Here is a 20550-nt window from a genome sequence, read left to right as displayed (position 1 = left end):
TGCGTCTGGCCAGTCTTCCTCTCATGGAATTAAAGGCCTACTGAAAGCCACTACTACCGACCACGCAGTCTGATAGTTTATATATCAATGATGAAATCTTAACATTATAACACATGCCAATACGGCCGGGTTAACTTATAAAGTGACATTTTAAATTTGCCGCTAAACTTCCGGTTCGAAACGCCTCTGAGGATGACGTATGCGCGTGACGTAGACCGGCGAACACGGGTATGCCTTCCACATTGAAGCCAATACGAAAAAGCTCTGTTTTCATTTCATAATTCCACAGTATTCTGGACATCTGTGTTCGTGAATCTGTTGCAATCATGTTCATTGCATTATGGAGAAGGAAGCTGAGCAAGCAAAGAAGAAAGTTGTCGGTGCGAAATGGACGTATTTTTCGAACGTATTCAGCAACAACAGTACACAGCCGGCGCTTCTTTGTTTACATTCCCGAAAGATGCAGTCAAGATGGAAGAACTCGGATAACAGAGACTCTAACCAGGAGGACTTTTGACTTCGATACACAGACGCCTGTAGAGAACTGGGACAACACAGACTCTTACCAGGATTACTTTGATTTGGATGACAAAGACGCAGACGTGCTACTGTGAGTATGCAGCTTTGGCTTCTAAACATTTGATCGCTTGACCATATGTGCGCAACTTTTTTTTGCGTATGTACGTAACTTTTTTAAAATATATAAGCTTTATGAACCTTGGGTTAGGTGAACGGTCTTTTGGGCTGAGTGATTGTGTGTGTTGATCAGGTGTTTGAATTGTATTGGCGTGTTCTATGGAGCTAGGAGCTAGCATAGGAGCTAGGAGCTAGCATAACAAACACGCAGGTGTTTTTATGCAGGATTAATTTGTGGCATATTAAATATAAGCCTGGTTGTGTTGTGGCTAATAGAGTAAATATATGTCTTGTGTTTATTTACTGTTGTAGTCATTCCCAGCTGAATATCAGGTACCGTGAGTATGCAGCCTTGGCTGCTAAACATTTGATAGCTTGACCGTATGTGCGCGTCACGTACGTAACTTTTTAAAAATATATAAGCTTTATGAACCTTGGGTTAGGTGAACGGTCTTTTGGGCTGAGTGATTGTGTGTGTTGATCAGGTGTTTGAATTGTATTGGCGTGTTCTATGGAGCTAGGAGCTAGCAGAGGAGCTAGGAGCTAGCGTAACAAACACGCAGGTGTTTTTATGCAGGATTAATTTGTGGCATATTAAATATAAGCCTGGTTGTGTTGTGGCTAATAGAGTATATATATGTCTTGTGTTTATTTACTGTTGTAGTCATTCCCAGCTGAATATCAGGTCACCCCCGGCTCTCACAGCATCTTCCCTATCTGAATAGCTTCAACTCCCCACTAGTCCTTCACTTGCACTTTACTCATCCACAAATCTTTCATCCTCGCTCAAATTAATGGGGAAATTGTCGCTTTCTCGGTCCGAATCTCTCTCACTTCATGCGGCCATCATTGTAAACAATAGGGAACTTTGCGTATATGTTCAACTGACTACGTCACGCTACTTCCGGTAGGGGCAAGCCTTTTTTTTATCAGATACCAAAAGTTGCAATCTTTATCGTCGTTGTTCTATACTAAATCCTTTCAGCAAAAATATGGCAATATCGCGAAATGATCAAGTATGACACATAGAATAGATCTGCTATCCCCGTTTAAATAAAAAAAAATCATTTCAGTAGGCCTTTAAAGTCACTGGTCAATCCCAAATTCTTTCAGATGACATATATGTTGAGTAAGAAGAACCATCAAGACAGAATAGGAATATTATCAAGTTTTGCTAAAGCTTTAGGAGACCACCCTTACAATGCAGTAATACCAGCGTCTCGAAGCATTCTGAAAATCAAACGGAAAGAGACAGCTTATTGAGTACGAAAACAGCCCCCACCCGCCCAGAAAGGAATACAGCCTCATTGTTCTAATACTGATAAGGTAAAAAGGGAGTACACATACTCCCACATTCCAACGCCTTCAAGGTAAGGCACAGAGTTTACTTGCGTACATAAGTTACAAGCATAAAGAGTACACATGGGAAAATATTAGCTGCTTTAAACATGACTATGAATAAAGAAAGAACTCTTAAAAATATATGCATTCTCCACACTAACCAATTGGGATAGGTATCGAATTCCATCGGTACTAACGGGTATCAATTCACATAAAATCAAACAGTATCATATTTCGAAACTTTTGTTTCCCTTGACGTCACATCCGGTTACAGACTGGTCACCGGCTCAAACACTTGGTAAAACAAGCAATCCAGCAGTACTCAGTGCAGATTGTTTCTAGGTAATGCTACTTTTTTTCCATGGCAGCAAAGCAAGTATGCCTGACGCAAAGTATTTGAACATAAAGTTTGGCTCCACTTGTTTAAAATGTGGTAGCTCAATGCTAAGTTACATTGGTTCTGCCATATACATGGTTCGGATTAGCATTAGCGATTTTACACGGCAATTTTTAACACCCCCAAATTTGAGATTTGCGTTATCAATCAAACAATCAAACAGCTAGTGTGTAATAAGTACAATACTTACAGTACAAACACTTTGTAGGGCTCAACGTAACATTCCATTTCATGGCTGTAATCTATACACTACAGCACAGGTGTCAAACTCAAGGCCCGGGGGCCAAATCTGGCCCGCCACATTATTTTAAGTGGCCCGCGAAAGCCTATAAATAATATGCGTTAATAAAATGCTTAATCTTTTCTTACTAAATATATTTATTTCCCTTTTGAAAGCCCTCTAGATCACTAAGATCTTCTGAGATCAATCTGTTAGCGGTTCCCAGAGTAAACTCCAATCAAGGGAGAGCATCATTCAGTCACTATTCAACAAATAGCTGGAATAAACTTCCTGAAGATGTCAGACTTTCCCCAACTCTGACTACTTTTAAAACTATACTGAAAACTTTTATGTTCACCTTAGCTTTCATCTAAATCTTTGAATCTTTTAACTTTTAACGTCTGCACTGTTTTTATTTTTTATTGTCTGCATTTTAATTTTAATTTTAATTTTGCTTTTATTTTCTTTCATTTCACTTTGTTGCCCCACATGTTGTGCTGTGAAGCACTTTGAGTCTGCCTTGTGTATGAAAAGTGCTATACAGATAAAGTTGCCTTGCCTTGCCTTTGACATTAAAAAGCATATACTGCATGCAAAAGCATATATTTTTAAATTAAATATTATCAAAATCCAAATATTATATTATCATGTATTGCAAAAATATTTTTTGTTAAAATAAAGGTAAATACTGTACTTAAATATCTGCTTGACTTGTGATTTAAAAACAAATTATCAATCTAATTGTACACTGTAAAATTGACAATAGATTTTACGGTTAAATTCGCCAACTGAGTTTTTTCCTGTAAAATCAACTTTGGTACTGTTTTTTTCCATATACAGTAAAACACTAAAACATAAAAAAAAAAAAAAAAAAAAAAAAACATTGAAACAACAAGATTTTACAGTAAAAAAAAAACTGGCAGCTCTGTGGCATAAATTTTTACCGCTAAAAACAGCGGTATTGTTTCTCCATCCCGTTCCATTTCTTAAATGCTGTAAAAAACACACTGCTTTCACTGTAACATTCTGGTGACTGAGCTGCCAGTTTTTAAAGTAAAATTTAAAGATTTTTTTTGCAGCTTATGTAAAAAAAAATCTTGTTAATGTATTATAAATATATTCCTATATTACTCATTGTTAAACGCGGCCCTCTGAGGGCAACCATAACTGCGATGTGGCCCTCAATGAAAACGAGTTTGACACCTCTGCACAACAGCAATCTTGTAATTGCAACTACATGCAACGTCTACTTTATAATACAGTACAAGTAGGGCTGGGCGATATGGCCTTTCATTAATATCTCGATATTTTTAGGCCATGTCACGATACACGATATATATCTCGATATTTTGCCTTAGCCTTGAATGAACACGATGCATATAATCACAGCTGTATGATGATTCTATGTGTCTACATTAAAACATTCTTCTTCATACTGCATTAATATATGCTCATTTTAAACTTTCATGCAAATCACAACTAAGTCAATTTACCAAAACTGTATTTATTAAACAGTTATTAAGCAGTAGCACAAACATTCATGTAAATTCCAAAACAGAAAGTGCAATATTTTAAAACAAGCTATTAGTGCACTTTTGTGCATGATGTCACTAAGATGACATATCATAACAACACTAAATTAAAGTGCACTTTTTGTACAGAACGCCACTACAATAGTTTAAACATATAAAGTGCACTTTTGTGCATGATTTCACACAATATATTTCAATAACTGTCAAATAAAAATTAGCTGCATACAAGGAAATCCAATAGTGTATGTCCTTGACTATGTGGTAGGTTCCTGCGGACGTTATCTCCTTCTGTTGTTGACTATTTTTTCCATACGGTGTTGATGTGGAAATGGTTGCCTCGGCATTTTGTTGGTGTGGCACCGGCCGGAGATGTTGACATGCGGAGTTTCAAGCACTCTTCATTCTCTAGCGGGTGACATTTCAAATGGTGCTACACATTAGCAGTGCTGCTACTTTTTGTAGCAACGCTTTTGCCGCATACTTGTAAAACATCTTCCCGCTTGAAGCCAAACCACCGCCAGACGATGGACTCCCTGCTGTTTTTCTTGGGAATTAATTCTTCCTTCATTTGTTACCACACCGCCAGCATCACAGCTAACTTTACCATGTCGCTACCTGTCTGTTCTGCGACAGTATGTGACGTATGTAAGAAGGTGCGCTTGTTTTATGTCTCTGTGAGAAGCAGATACAAGAGTGAGAAAAGCCTGTAGTCGAATGCCCGCAGCTAAAAGCAACTGCGTGAGGACGTATACTCGAATATCATGATATAGTCATTTTCTATATCGCACGGAGACAAACCCGCGATTTATCGAGTATATTCGATATATCGCCCAGCCCTAAGTACAATACTTGCAAATGAGACTCAAAAGTGTAAAAAAAACAACAAATTAAAACTGTCAAGCTGCATTATCTTTCACAAATACGTCACTGTTAAAAAATATTGAATTAAAAAAATATATTTTAATATTGAAAAAACAAAATGTTTTAACAAATTAACACAAATAAAAGTACAAACAATTGGTATTGTTGAGTACCAGTATCGATTCAAAAGCACCCATCCCTATTTGCCTATGTACACTTGATTCAGAAATGAATCTATAATATGTTTTGAAAACACACTATTTTGGATAGAGCTTTCTTTTGGGTCTCAAATTTGGTGTGAAGTACCCAATGAAGTGGTGGGGTTATTGTATTGTTGAACTACATTTACTGTACTTTAAACTAAAAGGGATTCTGATTCTGTAAATGGAAATGGTTGGAAATACTCATACTTTCTGCATATGATAGACCAGGGGTCACCAACGCGGTGCCCGCGGGCACCAGGTAGCCCGTAAGTACCAGATGAGTAGCCCGCTGGCCTGTTCTAAAAATAGCTCAAATAGCAGCACTTACCAGTGAGCTGCCTCTATTTTTTACATTTCATTTATTTACTAGCAAGCTGGTCCCGCTTTGCCCGACATTTTTAATTCTAAGAGAGACAAAACTCAAATAGAATTTGAAAATCCAAGAAAATATTTTAAAGACTTGGTCTTCACTTGTTTAAATAAATAAATTAATTTCTTTACTTTGCTTCTTATAACTTTCAGAAAGACAATTTTCGAGAAAAAATACAACCCTAAAAACTATTTTAGGATTTTTAAGCACATATACCTTTTTACCTTTTAAATTCCTTCCTCTTCTTTCCTGACAATTTAAATCAATGTTCAAGTAAATTTATTTTTTTTATTGTAAAGAATAATAAATACATTTTAATTTAATTCTTCATTTTAGCTTCTGTTTTTCCGACGAAGAATATTTGTGAAATATTTCTTCAAACTTACTATGATTCAAATTCAAAAAAATTATTCTGGCAAATCTACAAAATCTGTAGAATCAAATTTAAATCTTATTTCAAAGTATTTTGAATTTCTTTTAAAATTTTTGTTCTGGAAAATCTAGAAGAAATAATGATTTGTCTTTGTTAGAAATATAGCTTGGTCCAATTTGTTATATATTCTAACAAAGTGTAGATTGGATTTTAACCTATTTAAAACATGTCATCAAAATTCTAAAATTAATCTTAATCAGGAAAAATTACTTATGATGTTCCATAAATTATGTTTTTTAATGTTTTCAAAAAGATTCAAATTAGCTAGTTTTTCTCTTCTTTTTTTCGGTTGAATTTTGAATTTTAAAGAGTCAAAATTGAAGATTTTAAACCGTTCAATTAAGTGTAAATATAATTAATTATTAATAATAACATAGAGTTAAAGGTAAATTCAGCAAATTGGCTATTTCAGGCAATTTATTTAAGTGTGTATCAAACTGGTAGCCCTTCGCATTAATCAGTACCCAAGAAGTAGCTCTTGGTTTCAAAAAGGTTGGTGACCCCTGTGATAGAATATACTGGACAAAGGCTTGTTTCTTAAAGTTTAACAATGTAAAACTGATTACACGGGTTAAATACAACTTAAATTCAACACATTCCAAACAACATAAACGTGAGCTCTTTTTTGAAGCACTGTATTTTATAAAAATACATGAATTTCTCTTGGTACCTCCCACCTCCTGCCCCTCCTTGCAGACTGATTATATGCTGCTTTAAAAGGTATAAAACATGCAGTGCTCCACATTCACATTAATGGTCCAGCCATGTTACTCTGCGACTTGGCCTCATGCTCAGACACCATGACGTCCACACACAGGTGGGCAGAGCAGGGTTGGGCACTTCTACACCTATTCCTGGTAGCGTCTTTCTCTTGGGCCGATCAGCCAATCTGCAAGCGCAGAGGAAATACTGAGAACCCCCAGCTGTTTAAGGATGGAGACATCATGTTGGGGGGCATCTTTTCTCTCCACAGCAGCTGGAATGACCGAAAGGATACCTACGTGCACAAGCCGCCTCCACTGCAGTGCACCAGGTAAACCATAGCAGGGACATTTGATTGTATTCACTTGACATTTTTGCATAAAGCTGCTTGCAACTATCTGCACCCAGTTTGAATTTTAGGGGATTCCAGTTTGCCCAGGCTATGCTCTTTGCCATCGAGGAGATAAACCACAGCACAGACCTGCTGCCCGGTCTCACTCTGGGCTATAAAATCTATGACTCTTGCGGCTCCATTTCTAGAGGGGTGAAGGTTGCACTGGCTTTGGCCAATGGGGACTCGGACGGTCCTTTGGACGAGCCCTGCACCAGACCAGCCCAAGTTCAGGCTATTGTGGGTGAGACGTCGTCCTCTCCTTGCATGGCTATAGCTACTGTAATCGGACCCTTTCACATCCCACTGGTGGGTAGGACTGGGTGTAATGTATAGTCAATGATAACTAAATATTGTTAATAATGACGTCCTCTATTCCTGCAGATCAGTCACTTTGCCACCTGTGCTTGCCTCAGCGATAAAGTCAAATACCCTTCTTTCCTCAGAACAATACCTAGTGATTACTACCAAAGTAGAGCCCTGGCAGAGCTAGTCAAGCACTTCGGGTGGACCTGGGTTGGAGCTATTAACACCAATGATGATTATGGTAACAACGGAATGGCCACATTTACAGCGACTGCCCGGCAGCTCGGTATCTGCCTGGAGTACTCAGTGTCTTTCTTTAGGACTGATCCACCAGACAAAATACAAAAGATAATAGATGTCATTAAGGGTTCCACTTCCAAAGTGATTGTCGCGTTCCTCTCCCACATGGACTTAGATGTGCTGATACCCCAATTGTCTTATCACAACCTGACCGGCTACCAGTGGGTTGGCACTGAATCTTGGATATTTGATTCCCAAACTGCCGCTATGGATCAGCATCACATCTTGGATGGAGCCATCGGCCTGTCTATTCCCAAAGCACATGTATCGGGCATGAGGGAGTTCATATTGGACGTCAAACCCCTCAATTCATCTGGTGATGACACTTTCAAAACATTCTGGGAGACATTGTTCAACTGTCAGCTCAAACAAACAAACTCGTCCTCCCGGAGTCAGAGGAAGTGCAGTGATTTTGAGGACCTGGGTAACATTCACAACAGCTTCACTGATATGTCACTCATGCCAATATTTAATAATGTCTATAAAGCAGTGTACACTGTCGTCCACGCACTTCATGGTATTCTTGGTTGTAACACAACATGTAACACAAAGGTGCAGCTAAAGCCATTCACAGTAAGTACATTCCAAAGTGTAAAAATAATTAAATAAATAAGCTAACTAACATTTATATGTATCTCTGCTTAGATTTTACACCACATGAAGAATATTCGCTTCATAACTAAGGAAGGAGATGAAGTTTACTTCAATGAGAATGGAGACCCAACAGCCAAATATGAAATCTTAAACTGGCAGCCCGGAGAAAAGGGGGTCGTTACATTTGCCACAGTCGGTTTGTATGACGCATCTGCAGACAAACAGCTGACTTTGCATAGTAAGTCTCTGGTTTGGGCACAGAACACCCACCAGGTAAGCAAGGGGTGCAATAGACAAAGTTAAATTGCAATTTATAGGAGACTTCACTCAATTTTTAAATAATGCAGGTGCCGATGTCAGTTTGCAGTGAGAAGTGTCGCCCGGGGACACGCAAAGTTCTGCAGAAAGGAAGGCCTGTCTGCTGCTATGACTGTGTGAGGTGTGCAGAGGGTGAATATAGCAACATAACAGGTAGTCAGAACTTTGAAAAAAAAAAAATATATATATACCGTATTTTCCGGACCATAGTACGCACCGGATTATAAAGCGAACAGCCGATGAATGGTCTATTTTTGATCTTGTTTCTTATATTAGGCGCACCGGATATAGGGCGCATTAAAGGAGTCATTATTTATTTATTTTTTTCTAAATGTAAAACACTTCCTTGTGGTCTACATACCATGTAATTGTGGTTCGTTGGTCAAAATGTTGCATAGATGATGTTTTACAGATCATCTTCAAGCCGCTTTCTGACAGTCGCTCCCGAATTTGCCGTTTTGTGGGCGGTCTTATTTACGTGCCTCACCTTCGGCACCGTCTTCTCCCCGTCATCTTTGTTGTAGTGGTGTAGCGTGCAAGGACGGGAGTCGAGGAAGAGTCAAAAGATGGAGCTAACTGTTTTAATGACATTCAGACTCTACTTCAATCAATAACGGAGCAGCATCTCCTCATCCAGAAACCACAACACCCATGAAAAACCGTTCGACCGGAACTCTAATAACTAAAGTTCTTCAGGTGAATAATGAAAACTCACTACACCGGTATGTTTTAGCGCTTTCATGGCGAGTTTACTGACAGATATGAGTAAGACCTTTACACTACTTTATATTAGAAATGGCAACAGTGGAGGATGAATGTCCCATAACAAGAAGACAGAGAAAAAGAAGAAGCTTATCGACTACGGACTACAAAGGTGGACGCGCGCAATTTTTCAGGATTTATGCAGATCCAAAACACACATCAGCAGGTACCAGAAGGTAAGAAAAGTTGCTTTTGCATAATATTGCGAAACACAAAGCCAGATAATATGTTTTACCTTAGACACACACCATAATAATACTCGTATATTGAAGCACATCAAACGGTGCAGCCTACACTTATATATTATGTTTGACTGCCATCTACTGGTCACACTTATCACTACACCATGTACCAAGGTTCGAGGTTACTAAGGTTAATAAGGTAACTTATTCCTTACATTAGGCGCACCGGGTTATAAGGCGCACTGTCGAGTTTTGAGTGAAAAAAATGATTTTTTTTGATTTTTTGATTTTTTTTTGATTTTTTAAAATGTCCTGCCCAGCTTCTCGGGCAAATCATATAGCAGATGTAGATGCCCATATCGGCTGTTCAGATTTACTTTACAAAAGAGAAGTGTAGGATACTTCTCTTGTTGCCTTACTTGTATTTTGACTTTATTAAATGTATTTATATTATCATTTGGTGCAGCCGGGCCGGAGCAGGAGGGGATAGAAAGAGAGAAAAAGGAAGACGGAGGGGGGAATTGTGGGGACAAGAGGGGGATTAGACAGAGAGACAAAAACAACAACAACAACAACAACAACAGAGCAACATCAGCAAATACGACATGTACAAATATGATGGTAAAAGTAATAGCAAATAAGCAGTTAGCGAACATTTTAAAAATAAATACAGAAATGACAATGAGCATTATTACACTAAAAATGGAGCAATATGAATACCAATAGAAATAGTGCTATTGATAATAAACAATACCAGTACTTTACCTTTATTATCACCAAAAAAGGATTTTAAGTGCGCCTTATAGTCCGGAAAATACGGTGTATGCTTAACCTCTTTCATCAAATCAAAATGAGTGCATACGTAATCATAAACCGGAGCTACAAAAGACAAGACTTTACACAGATATGAATGAAAATGTAGTCTGAGAAATGTTTTCAATTTCAGATTCTGTCACATGTGCGCGATGTCCCTCTGAGTTCTGGCCAAACGAGAGAAGAAACGCCTGCTGGAAAAAAGAAGCAGAGTTCCTGTCTTACGAGGAGGTCATGGGAGCGTTACTCACCGTGGCATCTTTACTGGGCTCCTGCATGACAGCGGCTGTAGCCTGGGTTTTCTTTAAGTACAGGAAAACGCCCATCGTCAGGGCCAACAACTCGGAGCTGAGCTTCCTGTTGCTGTTCTCCTTGACATTGTGCTTCCTGTGCTCTCTGACCTTCATCGGCCCGCCCACCGAGTGGTCCTGCATGCTGCGCCACACAGCTTTCGGCGTCACCTTCGTTCTTTGCATCTCTTGCGTTCTGGGGAAGACCGTAGTGGTGCTGATGGCCTTCCGGGCCACACTTCCTGACAGTCCCGTCATGAAGTGGTTCGGGCCTCTCCAGCAGAGGCTTAGTGTGCTGGCGTTCACTCTTATACAAGTCATCATATGCATCCTCTGGCTAACAATGGCTCCTCCTTTTCCTTTGAAGAATTTCAAGGAGTATAAAGATAAAATCATTTTGGAGTGCGCCGTGGGTTCAGCCGTGGGATTCTGGGCTGTGCTCGGCTACATCGGTCTTTTGGCCGTGTTGTGTTTCGTTCTTGCCTTTTTGGCGCGGAAGTTGCCCGATAACTTTAATGAAGCCAAATTGATTACCTTTAGCATGTTGATATTTTCCGCCGTGTGGATCACTTTCATCCCCGCTTATATCAGCTCCCCTGGCAAGTTCAGTGTCACCGTGGAAATATTTGCGATATTGGCCTCCAGTTTTGGATTGCTCATTTGCATATTTGTTCCGAAATGTTACATAATACTAATGCGACCTGAGAAGAACACAAAAAAGAACATGATGAGTAAAGGGAGACTAAAATCCTTATGAATACTTTTCACAACACAACACATCGATTTAGAGACGGTGATCACCTCTTAATTAGTAAAACTTATCGATCATGGCAACCGTTTTATTATTTTGCCCATCATTCAGAATCCTTCTGTGAGACAAGAACACACGTCTTTCCCGTTTCTGTGCATTCTAAAATAAATAAAAATAAAACTGCTATTTAGACTTAGACTTCAATCAATGTCAATCAATCAATGTTTATTTATATAGCCCTAAATCACAAGTGTCTCAAAGGGCTGTACAAGCCACAACGACATCCTCGGTACAGAGCCCACATACGGGCAAGGAAAAACTCACCCCAGTGGGACGTCGGTGAATGACTATGAGAAACCTTGGAGAGGACCGCATATGTGGGTAACCCCCCCCCCCCTCTAGGGGAGACCGAAAGCAACGGATGTCGAGTGGGTCTGACATAACATTGTGAAAGTCCAGTCCACAGTGGATCCAACACATCAGCGGGAGTCCAGTCCACAGCGGGGCCAACAGGAAACCATCCCGAGCGGAGACGGGTCAGCAGCGCAGAGATGTCCCCAACCGATGCACAGGCTAGTGGTCCACCCGGGGTCCCGGCTCTGGACAGCCAGCACTTCATCCATGGCCACCGGACCTATGCAACTCCCCCTCGCAAGGGACAGGGGAGAAGAGGAGAGAAGAAAAGAAACGGCAGATCAACTGGTCTAAAAAAGGGGGGGTCTATTTAAAGGCTAGATTATACAAATGAGTTTTAAGATGGGACTTAAATGCTTCTACTGAGGTAGCATCTCTAACTGTTACCGGGAGGGCATTCCAGAGTACTGGAGCCCGAATAGACTTAGACTTCCTTTTTATTGTCATTCAAATTTGAACTTTACAGTACAGATAAGAACAAACTTTTTCGTTGTAGTGCAGGATAAAAGAGCAATAATGTGCAGGCATAAATAAATAGATTACTGTACAGATGAATATATTGCACTTTTTCGTATTTATCCACGTCTTTATGTGCTCGACGCCTCAATCATTGGTATGTTTTCATCTACAAAACCATTCTGGGTATCACTCCATCTTATCTGTCTTGTCTTTTAACAAAGAAACAAGGAAGTCACAATCTTCGTTCAATGAATGTTCTGCAATTTGTCGTACCCAAAGTAAGAACTGAACTGGGCAAGAAAGCATTTAGGTTTTCAGCAGCGAAGGCTTGGAATAACCTACAATCGAATATTAAACTTCAAACCCTTGTTACGTTGAATGAGTTTAAAGCTTCTGTGAAAGGACTGCAGTCTACCTTGTCTGTATGCACATGTGTCATGTGAGCAAGTTTTAATGTCGTAAATGTGATGTTTTATGTATTTGTTTACTGTTTTTAATGTAACCTTGCTGCTGCCCTCTTGGCCAGGTCTCCCTTGGAAAAGAGATCTTTGATCTCAATGGGATTTTACCTGGTTAAATAAAGGCTAATAATAATAATAATAGTTTATGGATGTATGTTATATTGTCTTTATATTCCAGCGAGTTAATCCGTTTTGGGTGGGGGAATTGAGGGAACTATTTTGAATGTGTTCAAGAGTCTGATGGCCTGAAGGAAGAAGCTGTTACAGAACCTGGAGGTTCTGCTACGGAGGCTGCGGAACCTCTTTCTAGAGTCCAGCAGTGAAAACAGTCCTTGGTGGGGGTGGGAGGAGTCACTACAGATTTTCTGAGCCCTGGTCAGGCAGCGGCTTTTTGCGATTTCCTGGATAAGAGGAAGAGGAGTCCTGATGATCTTTTCCGCCGTCCTCACCACTCTCTGCAGAGACTTCCGGTCTGAGGCACCAAGGTTCAGATACCAATATTTTGGGACCAGTACCAAATTGTATTTCGATACTTTGATACTTTTCAAAATAAAGCATATCCCAAAAAAGATTTCATTGTTGCCTTTATTTTAACAAAAACTCATTAAACATAGTGTATGTTTGTTATTGTAATCAAAGAACATTTTTGGCAATAATTAATTTAGTGAACATACTGGACAACTTTGCTTTGAATAGTGAATAAGCAAACTGGTTACAAACGCTCCTAATTTCCCTACTGGTGTATGCAGTAACATATTGTGTCATTTCCGATTGTATAGTTTTGTCAAAATTATGAGGGACAAGCAGTAAAAAATTAATAGATGGATGGATTATTAATCTACTTGTTCATTTGCTGTTAATACCGGATTACGTTCCATTTTAATATATTCTATCTACACTTCTGTTAAGATGTAATAAGCACATATTCTTCTGTTGTTTGGATATGTTACATATGTTTTGGGAGATACTACAACTTTGGGTATGGATCCAATACCAAGTAGTTACAGGGTGGTACATTGGTCACAATTAAAGTTCTCATGTGTCCAGGGACGTATTTCCTGAGTTTATAAACAATAAAAAAGGACAAAAGATTTTGTGATAACAAAAAATATTGATGTAATTATTGTAGAAAACCCAAAACCAGTAAATCGTGAATAAAAACAGAATACAATGATTTGCAAATCCTTTTCAACCTATATTCAATTGAATAGACTGCAAAGACAAGATACTAAATGTTCAAACTGGTAAACTTTGTTATTTTTTGCAAATATTAGCTCATTTGGAATTTGATGCCTGCAACATGTTTCAAAAAAGCTGGCACAAGTGGCAAAAAAGACTGAAAAAGTTGAGGAATGCTTATCAAACAATTAACACGTCCCACAGGTGAACGGGCTAATTGGGAACAGGTGGGTGCCATGATTGGGTATAAGAGCAGCTTCCATGAAATGCTTAGTCATTCACAAACAAGGATGGGGCGAGGGTCACCACTTTGTCAACAAATGACTGAGCAAATTGTCCAACAGTTTAAGAACAACATTTCTCAACAAGCTTTTGCAGGGAATTAAGGGATTTCACCATCTATGGTCCGTAATATCATCAAAAGGTTCAGAGAATCTGGAAAAATCACTGCACGTAAGCGATGATATTACGGACCTTCGATCCCTCAGGCGGTACTGCATCAAAAACCGACATCAGTGTGAAAAGGATATCCCCATATGAGCTCAGGAACACTTCAGAAAACCACTGTCTATAACTACAGTTTGTCGCTACATCTGTAAGTGCAAGTTAAAACTCTATTATGCAAAGCGAAATCCATTTATCAACAACACCCAGAAACGCCGCCGGCTTCGCTGGGCCTGAGCTCATCTAAGATGGACTGATGCAAAGTGGAAAAAGTGTCCTGTGGTCTGACGAGTCCACATCTCAAATTGTTTTTGGAAACTGTAGACATCGTGTCCTCCAGACCAAAGAGGAAGATATATATATATAACCATCCGGATTGTTATAGATGCAAAGTTCAAAAGCCAGGATCTGTGACGGTATGGGGGTGTATTAGTGCCCAAGACATGGGTAACTTACACATCTGCGAAGGCACCATTAATGCTGAAAGGTACATAGAGGTTTTAGAGCAACTTTGTTGCCATCCAAGCAACGTTATCATGGACGCCCCTGCTTATTTCAGCAAGACAATGCCAAGCCACGTGTTACAACAGCGTGGCTTCGTAGTAAAAGAGTGCAGGTACTAGACTGGCCTGCCTGTAGTCCAGACCTGTCTCCCATTGAAAATGTGTGGCGCATTATGAAGCCTAAAGTACCACAACTTGAACAACTTAAGCTGTACATCAAGCAAGAATGGGAAAGAATTCCACCTGAAAAGCTTCAAAAATTGGTCTCCTCAGTTCCCAAACGTTTACTGAGTGTTGTTAAAAGGAAAGGCCATGTAACACAGTGGTAAACATGCCCCTGTGCCAACTTTTTTTCAATGTGTTGCTGCCATTAAATTCTAAGCTAATGATTATTTGCACAAAAAAAACCACACAGTTCGAACATTAAATATATTGTCTTTGCAGTCTATTCAATTGAATATAAATTGAAAAGGATTAGCAAATCGTTGTATTCTTTTTTTATTTACGATTTACACATGCCAACTTCACTGGTTTTGGGCTTTGTAACTAAAACCAATATTTTAAACCAACACACCCTCTCCCAGGTTCAACATCAGCTGTCTCACACAATTGAACTGCCTTCAGGTGTAACGTCCATTCCCAATACTTTTGTCCATTTAGGAGAAGTTAATCTGACGCAGAATTATGTTGACGCAATACATTGAAGAAATGCAACTGAATGAAACCGCACATGAAGAATAACTTTATAAATCTAATTGCATATTTTGAAGAATAAATAGAAGAAGAAGAACTATGCAGTACATTACTTGTGATTATATTATTATTTCCATAGTTTTTATTTGTTCTGGAATAAAAAATACATTTCCACAAAACAACACATCTTCACTTGTTTGGTTTCTTCTAATCTCCTGAGGTATGAGATGAACCATGACAACTTCTCCCTCCTTAGTGTATAAAGCCGTGTTATGTGTCGTGTGGCTGGCTGGCTGGCCTGGTCTGCACAGCTGCACCATGTCGCCGTTGAGCCTCTTGGTTTTGGTCTTGCTGGCAGCGAAGAGGGGGGAGTGTGTGTGCAGAATGCGAGGGTCGCCACACCTGCCCGAGCTGGAGCAACATGGGGATCTTGTGATTGGAGGAATTTTTTCGTTCCGCACGGGGCAGGATTATGCAGTTAACACATTCCAGGTCCTTCCAGAGGTGCGAAGGTGTAAAAAGTATGTACTGCTTTGCATGCTAGTTTTTCGTTTGTTGTATTAATGTAGACCTTATTTGAATCTGACATATGTGTGCATTTCTTTTGACACTCCAGCTTCAACTTTCGGGAATTTAAATTCTCTCAGGCGATGATATTCGCTATCGATGAGATCAATAAGAACCCTGATATGCTACCTGACATCAAACTGGGTTACAAGATATACGACGGCTGTGGGACTATTGATATTCTGAGAGCTGCACTGGCACTGGTGAGTGGACTCGAGAGAGAAATCCACGATGAAAACTGTACCAAAGTAGAGACGGTACAAGCTATCCTGGGTCATTCAGGTTCCAGACCAACCATTGCATTTGCACCAATACTCGGACGCTTCAATGTTCCGGTGGTATGAATACATACTTTTATTGACTTTAATATTGCAAACAATGTAATGTTTGGCACAGAGTTTGTCTGTTTCATTTCAGGTTAGCCATTTTGCCACATGTGCCTGTCTCAGCAACAGAAAAGACTACCCAACTTTTTTCAGAACCATTCCCAGTGACTACTATCAGAGTCGAGCTTTAGCAAAGCTGGTCAAGCACCTGGGTTGGACGTGGATCGGAGCCATAGCTGTGGACAACGAGTATGGCCTCAATGGCATTGCTGCATTCATACAGGCTGCACAAGAATATGGAGTGTGCATTGAGTATTCAGATGCCTTCTCATCCTCTGGTCCACCTAATGATCTGCAGAGGGTAACAGACACAATTCAAAGTGCTACTTCCAAAGTGATTATGGCCTTTGTGAGTCATCGAGAAATCAAATTGCTGGCAAAGGAGCTGTTCAGACGTAACGTTACAGGTCTGCAGTGGGTCGGCAGTGATGCCTGGATCACCGATCACTTCCTGTCTGAAAGCGAGGGCCACGGCGTCCTTGCGGGCTCACTGGGCTTCACCGTCAGCAGAGCTGAGATCCCCGGGCTGGAGGAGCACCTGAGAGGGCTCCACCCCTCTCAGTTCCCGCACAGCCGGTTTGTGCAAGACTTTTGGGAGAAGACGTTTGACTGCTCGCTAACTGCAATGGCAAACGGCCTACGGAAGCCCTGCAGCGGCCACGAGAGCCTGCGAGACGTCCAGTCACAATACACCAGCGTGTCCGAGCTGAGGTTCACCAACAATGTCTACAAGTCCGTCTACTCGGTGGCCCACGCCCTAAACGACCTATTCAGGTGTGAAGAAGGAAAAGGGCCCTTTTCCAATGGGAGTTGTGCTGATACTGCACACATTGAGCCATGGCAGGTAAACAATTACTATTACATAGAACATTAGCTGCTTTGAAATGATGGCAAAATAATATGTTTTTTGTTGAAAACGTTAGCCCCTCATGTGTTTTGTGTTGTAGCAAAACTCATCATTTATGTGTTTGTACACTACCGTTCAAAAGTTTGGGGTCACCCATACAATTTTGTGGAATAGCCTTAATTTCTAAGAACAAGAATAGACTGTCGAGTTTCAGATGAAAGTTCTCTTTTTTCTGGCCATTTTGAGCGTTTAATTGACCCCACAAATGTGATGCTCCAGAAACTCAATCTGCTCAAAGGAAGGTCAGTTTTGTAGCTTGTGTAACGAGCTAAACTGTTTTCAGATGTGTGAACATGATTGCACAAGGGTTTTCTAATCATCAATTAGCCTTCTGAGCCAATGAGCAAACACATTGTACCATTAGAACACTGGAGTGATAGTTGCTGGAAATGGGCCAGTATACACCTATGTAGATATTGCACCAAAAACCAGACATTTGCAGCTAGAATAGTCATTTACCACATTAGCAATGTATAGAGTGTATTTCTTTAAAGTTAAGACTAGTTTAGAGTTATCTTCATTGAAAAATAAGGACATTTTAATGTGACCCCAAACTTTTGAACGGTAGTGTATATTCCTGTGGGATTTTGCACAAAAGCACATGCGGGTGTAGTGACAGCGCCTAACATTTTGTGCAATTTCTGCTCAATTGTTTGCACGTTGCGCCATCTCTCCAGGTCCTGCAGTATCTCGGCAAGGTCAACTTCACCACTCGAGGAGGGGAAAGAGTTTATTTTGACAGCAATGGTGACTCACCGGCAAAATACGAGCTGGTCAACTTACAAATGAAAAGCGGAGGAATGATGGAGGGAGTAACAGTGGGCATTTATGACGCTTCTCTGGCAGAGAGCCATCAGTTTATCATGAGCAACATTCCAGTGGTCTGGGGGAACGGACACTCCAAGGTGGTGGTTGAGTTGTATTAGTCATTTTGCTAAAATATTGTTTGTGTAGGTCAGACCTGGGCAAATTAAGCTTTTCAATCTGACCCGCCGGACATTCCCAAACATTTTTTTCCGGAATCTGTAGCTGCCATTATGATGTGCAGTGATGTTTTCAAATGACCGTAAGTCTTGGACTGTACAAAGTATTTCAATGGTTGGAATCTGCGCTTTTGCATGACATACTAGTTACTATGGTAATCTAAGTCACAGCAGCTCAGACGAGGCACCAAGCAGTGTGGGTGGGGAGCGTTTCCACAGAGTGTTTCCAGAGCGGCCAGCCTGAAATGCGGGTGTCAGAGACACACGCGGAAGGAGATTTTTACAACAAAGTTCTAAAGCTTAGTGATACATCAGACATATCAGATTGTAGGCGGGGTTTTTTTTTTTACCCTTCATGTTCATATTTCGCTGTGTTTGTTGCATTTTTGTTGATTGTAAAATATGTCGATGGAGAGGGGGTGTGACATTCATATGTTGTCAATATTCGTTGTTTTATCGTTCATAGTTAATATTGTAAATCCTACTTCCTTTATTTTCATGTACATTCTGCGTGTCTCATTCAGTTACATTTTTTTTAATTCAATTCTGTTCTGTAAGGTGGTCTGTCATAAAAATGTTTGCTATATTTGTCAGATATACCAACCCCCAGACACATTTTTTTCTCTAAATTTGGCCCCCCGAGTCAAAATAATTGCCCAGGCCTGGTCTAGGTAGTTTAATGCTTGGTTCACACTGGGTTTGTGTGACAGGTGCCCGTGTCAGTGTGCAGTGAGAGTTGTCTTCCAGGAACCCGCCAAGTCCTTCAAAAAGGGCGCCCGGTGTGTTGCTACGACTGCATTATCTGCCCCGCAGGAGAGATCAGTAATGTAACAGGTAAACAAGTCACTATTCCATTGTAAGAACAACCTTCAAATCAATGTAAATAAACACTGTAATTTGCAGATTCTCTACACTGCATGAAATGTCCATCGGACTTCTGGTCCAACAAACACAGAGACGCCTGCATCCCAAAGAAAATAGAGTTCTTGACCTATGAAGAAATACTGGGAACTCTTTTAGCCTTGTTCTCTTTGCTAGGAGTGTTCCTGACCACGATAGCGACGTTAGTCTTCTACTGCCACAAAGAAACGCCGCTCGTACGAGCAAACAACTCCGAGCTGAGCTTCCTGCTGCTCTTCTCCTTGACCCTGTGCTTTCTGTGCTCTCTGACCTTCCTCGGCCGACCCACCGAGTGGTCCTGCATGCTGCGCCACACAGCCTTCGGCATCACCTTCGTGCTGTGCATCTCATGTGTTCTAGGGAAAACGATACTGGTCTTGTTAGCCTTTAAAGCCTCACTTCCAGGCAGTAATCTAATGAAGTGGTTTGGACCCACACAGCAGAGACTCTGTGTTGCGGCATTCACTCTGGTACAGGTGGTCATATGCATACTTTGGTTAACCATCAGCCCTCCTTTGCCATTCAAGAACATGTTACTTTACAGAGACCGAATCATCTTAGAGTGCCACCTCGGCTCTGCTTTGGGCTTCTGGGCAGTTCTGGGCTACATAGGAGTCCTGGCCGTGTTATGTTTCCTAATTGCTTTTTTAGCTCGAAAACTACCAGATAATTTCAATGAAGCGAAATTCATCACTTTCAGTATGTTGATATTCTGTGCCGTCTGGATCGCCTTCATCCCGGCTTATGTGAGCTCTCCTGGCAAGTTCACCGTCGCTGCGGAGATATTTGCCATCCTGGCCTCTAGTTACGGGCTGCTTGTTTGCATTTTTATGCCAAAATGCTTTATAATACTGTTTAAGCCTGAGAAAAACACTAAGAAGCACATCATGGGAAAGTCAAATAATTAAAGATGTTTGTAAACATAGATACACTATATTGCCAAAAGTATTTGGCCATCCATCCAAATGATGAGAATCAGGTGTCCTAATCACTTGGCCCAGCCACAGGTGTATAAAATCAAGCACTTAGGCATGGAGACTGTAATCTTGTGGATAACTTGTGGACAGCCTTCCCAGAAGAGTTGAAGCTGTAATAGCTGCAAAAGGTTGAGTTGAGTTGAGTTGAGTTTGAGTTTATTTCGAACATGCAAGCATACAACATGATACATCACAATTTCCAGTTTCTTTTCAACATGTTCGAAAAGGAGTAGGAAGAAGCAGAGCTTATTTAATCCTGCCCCTTTTCTTTACAT

At 40.4% G+C, this 20550-nt stretch overlaps 1 protein-coding gene across 1 annotated transcript; it reads left to right on the top strand.

Annotated features, from left to right (window-relative positions):
* The first annotated feature begins 6832 nt into the window (after window positions 1–6832).
* On the top strand, window positions 6833–20206 carry LOC133659105 (uncharacterized). Its single transcript, XM_062061841.1, has 12 exons — window positions 6833–7026; window positions 7104–7395; window positions 7471–8265; window positions 8338–8559; window positions 8634–8757; window positions 10495–11397; window positions 15812–16076; window positions 16172–16460; window positions 16540–17352; window positions 18093–18320; window positions 19109–19232; window positions 19302–20206. Exons 1-12 carry the CDS (start codon window positions 6938–6940, stop codon window positions 20204–20206), a joined length of 5049 nt encoding a protein of 1682 aa, XP_061917825.1. The 5' UTR covers window positions 6833–6937.
* Window positions 20207–20550: the final 344 nt, after the last annotated feature.

This window comes from Entelurus aequoreus, linkage group LG10 (assembly GCF_033978785.1).
Source record: "Entelurus aequoreus isolate RoL-2023_Sb linkage group LG10, RoL_Eaeq_v1.1, whole genome shotgun sequence".
NCBI classification, from domain to species: domain Eukaryota; kingdom Metazoa; phylum Chordata; class Actinopteri; order Syngnathiformes; family Syngnathidae; genus Entelurus; species Entelurus aequoreus.
This window is presented reverse-complemented; position numbering and strand designations above follow the sequence as displayed.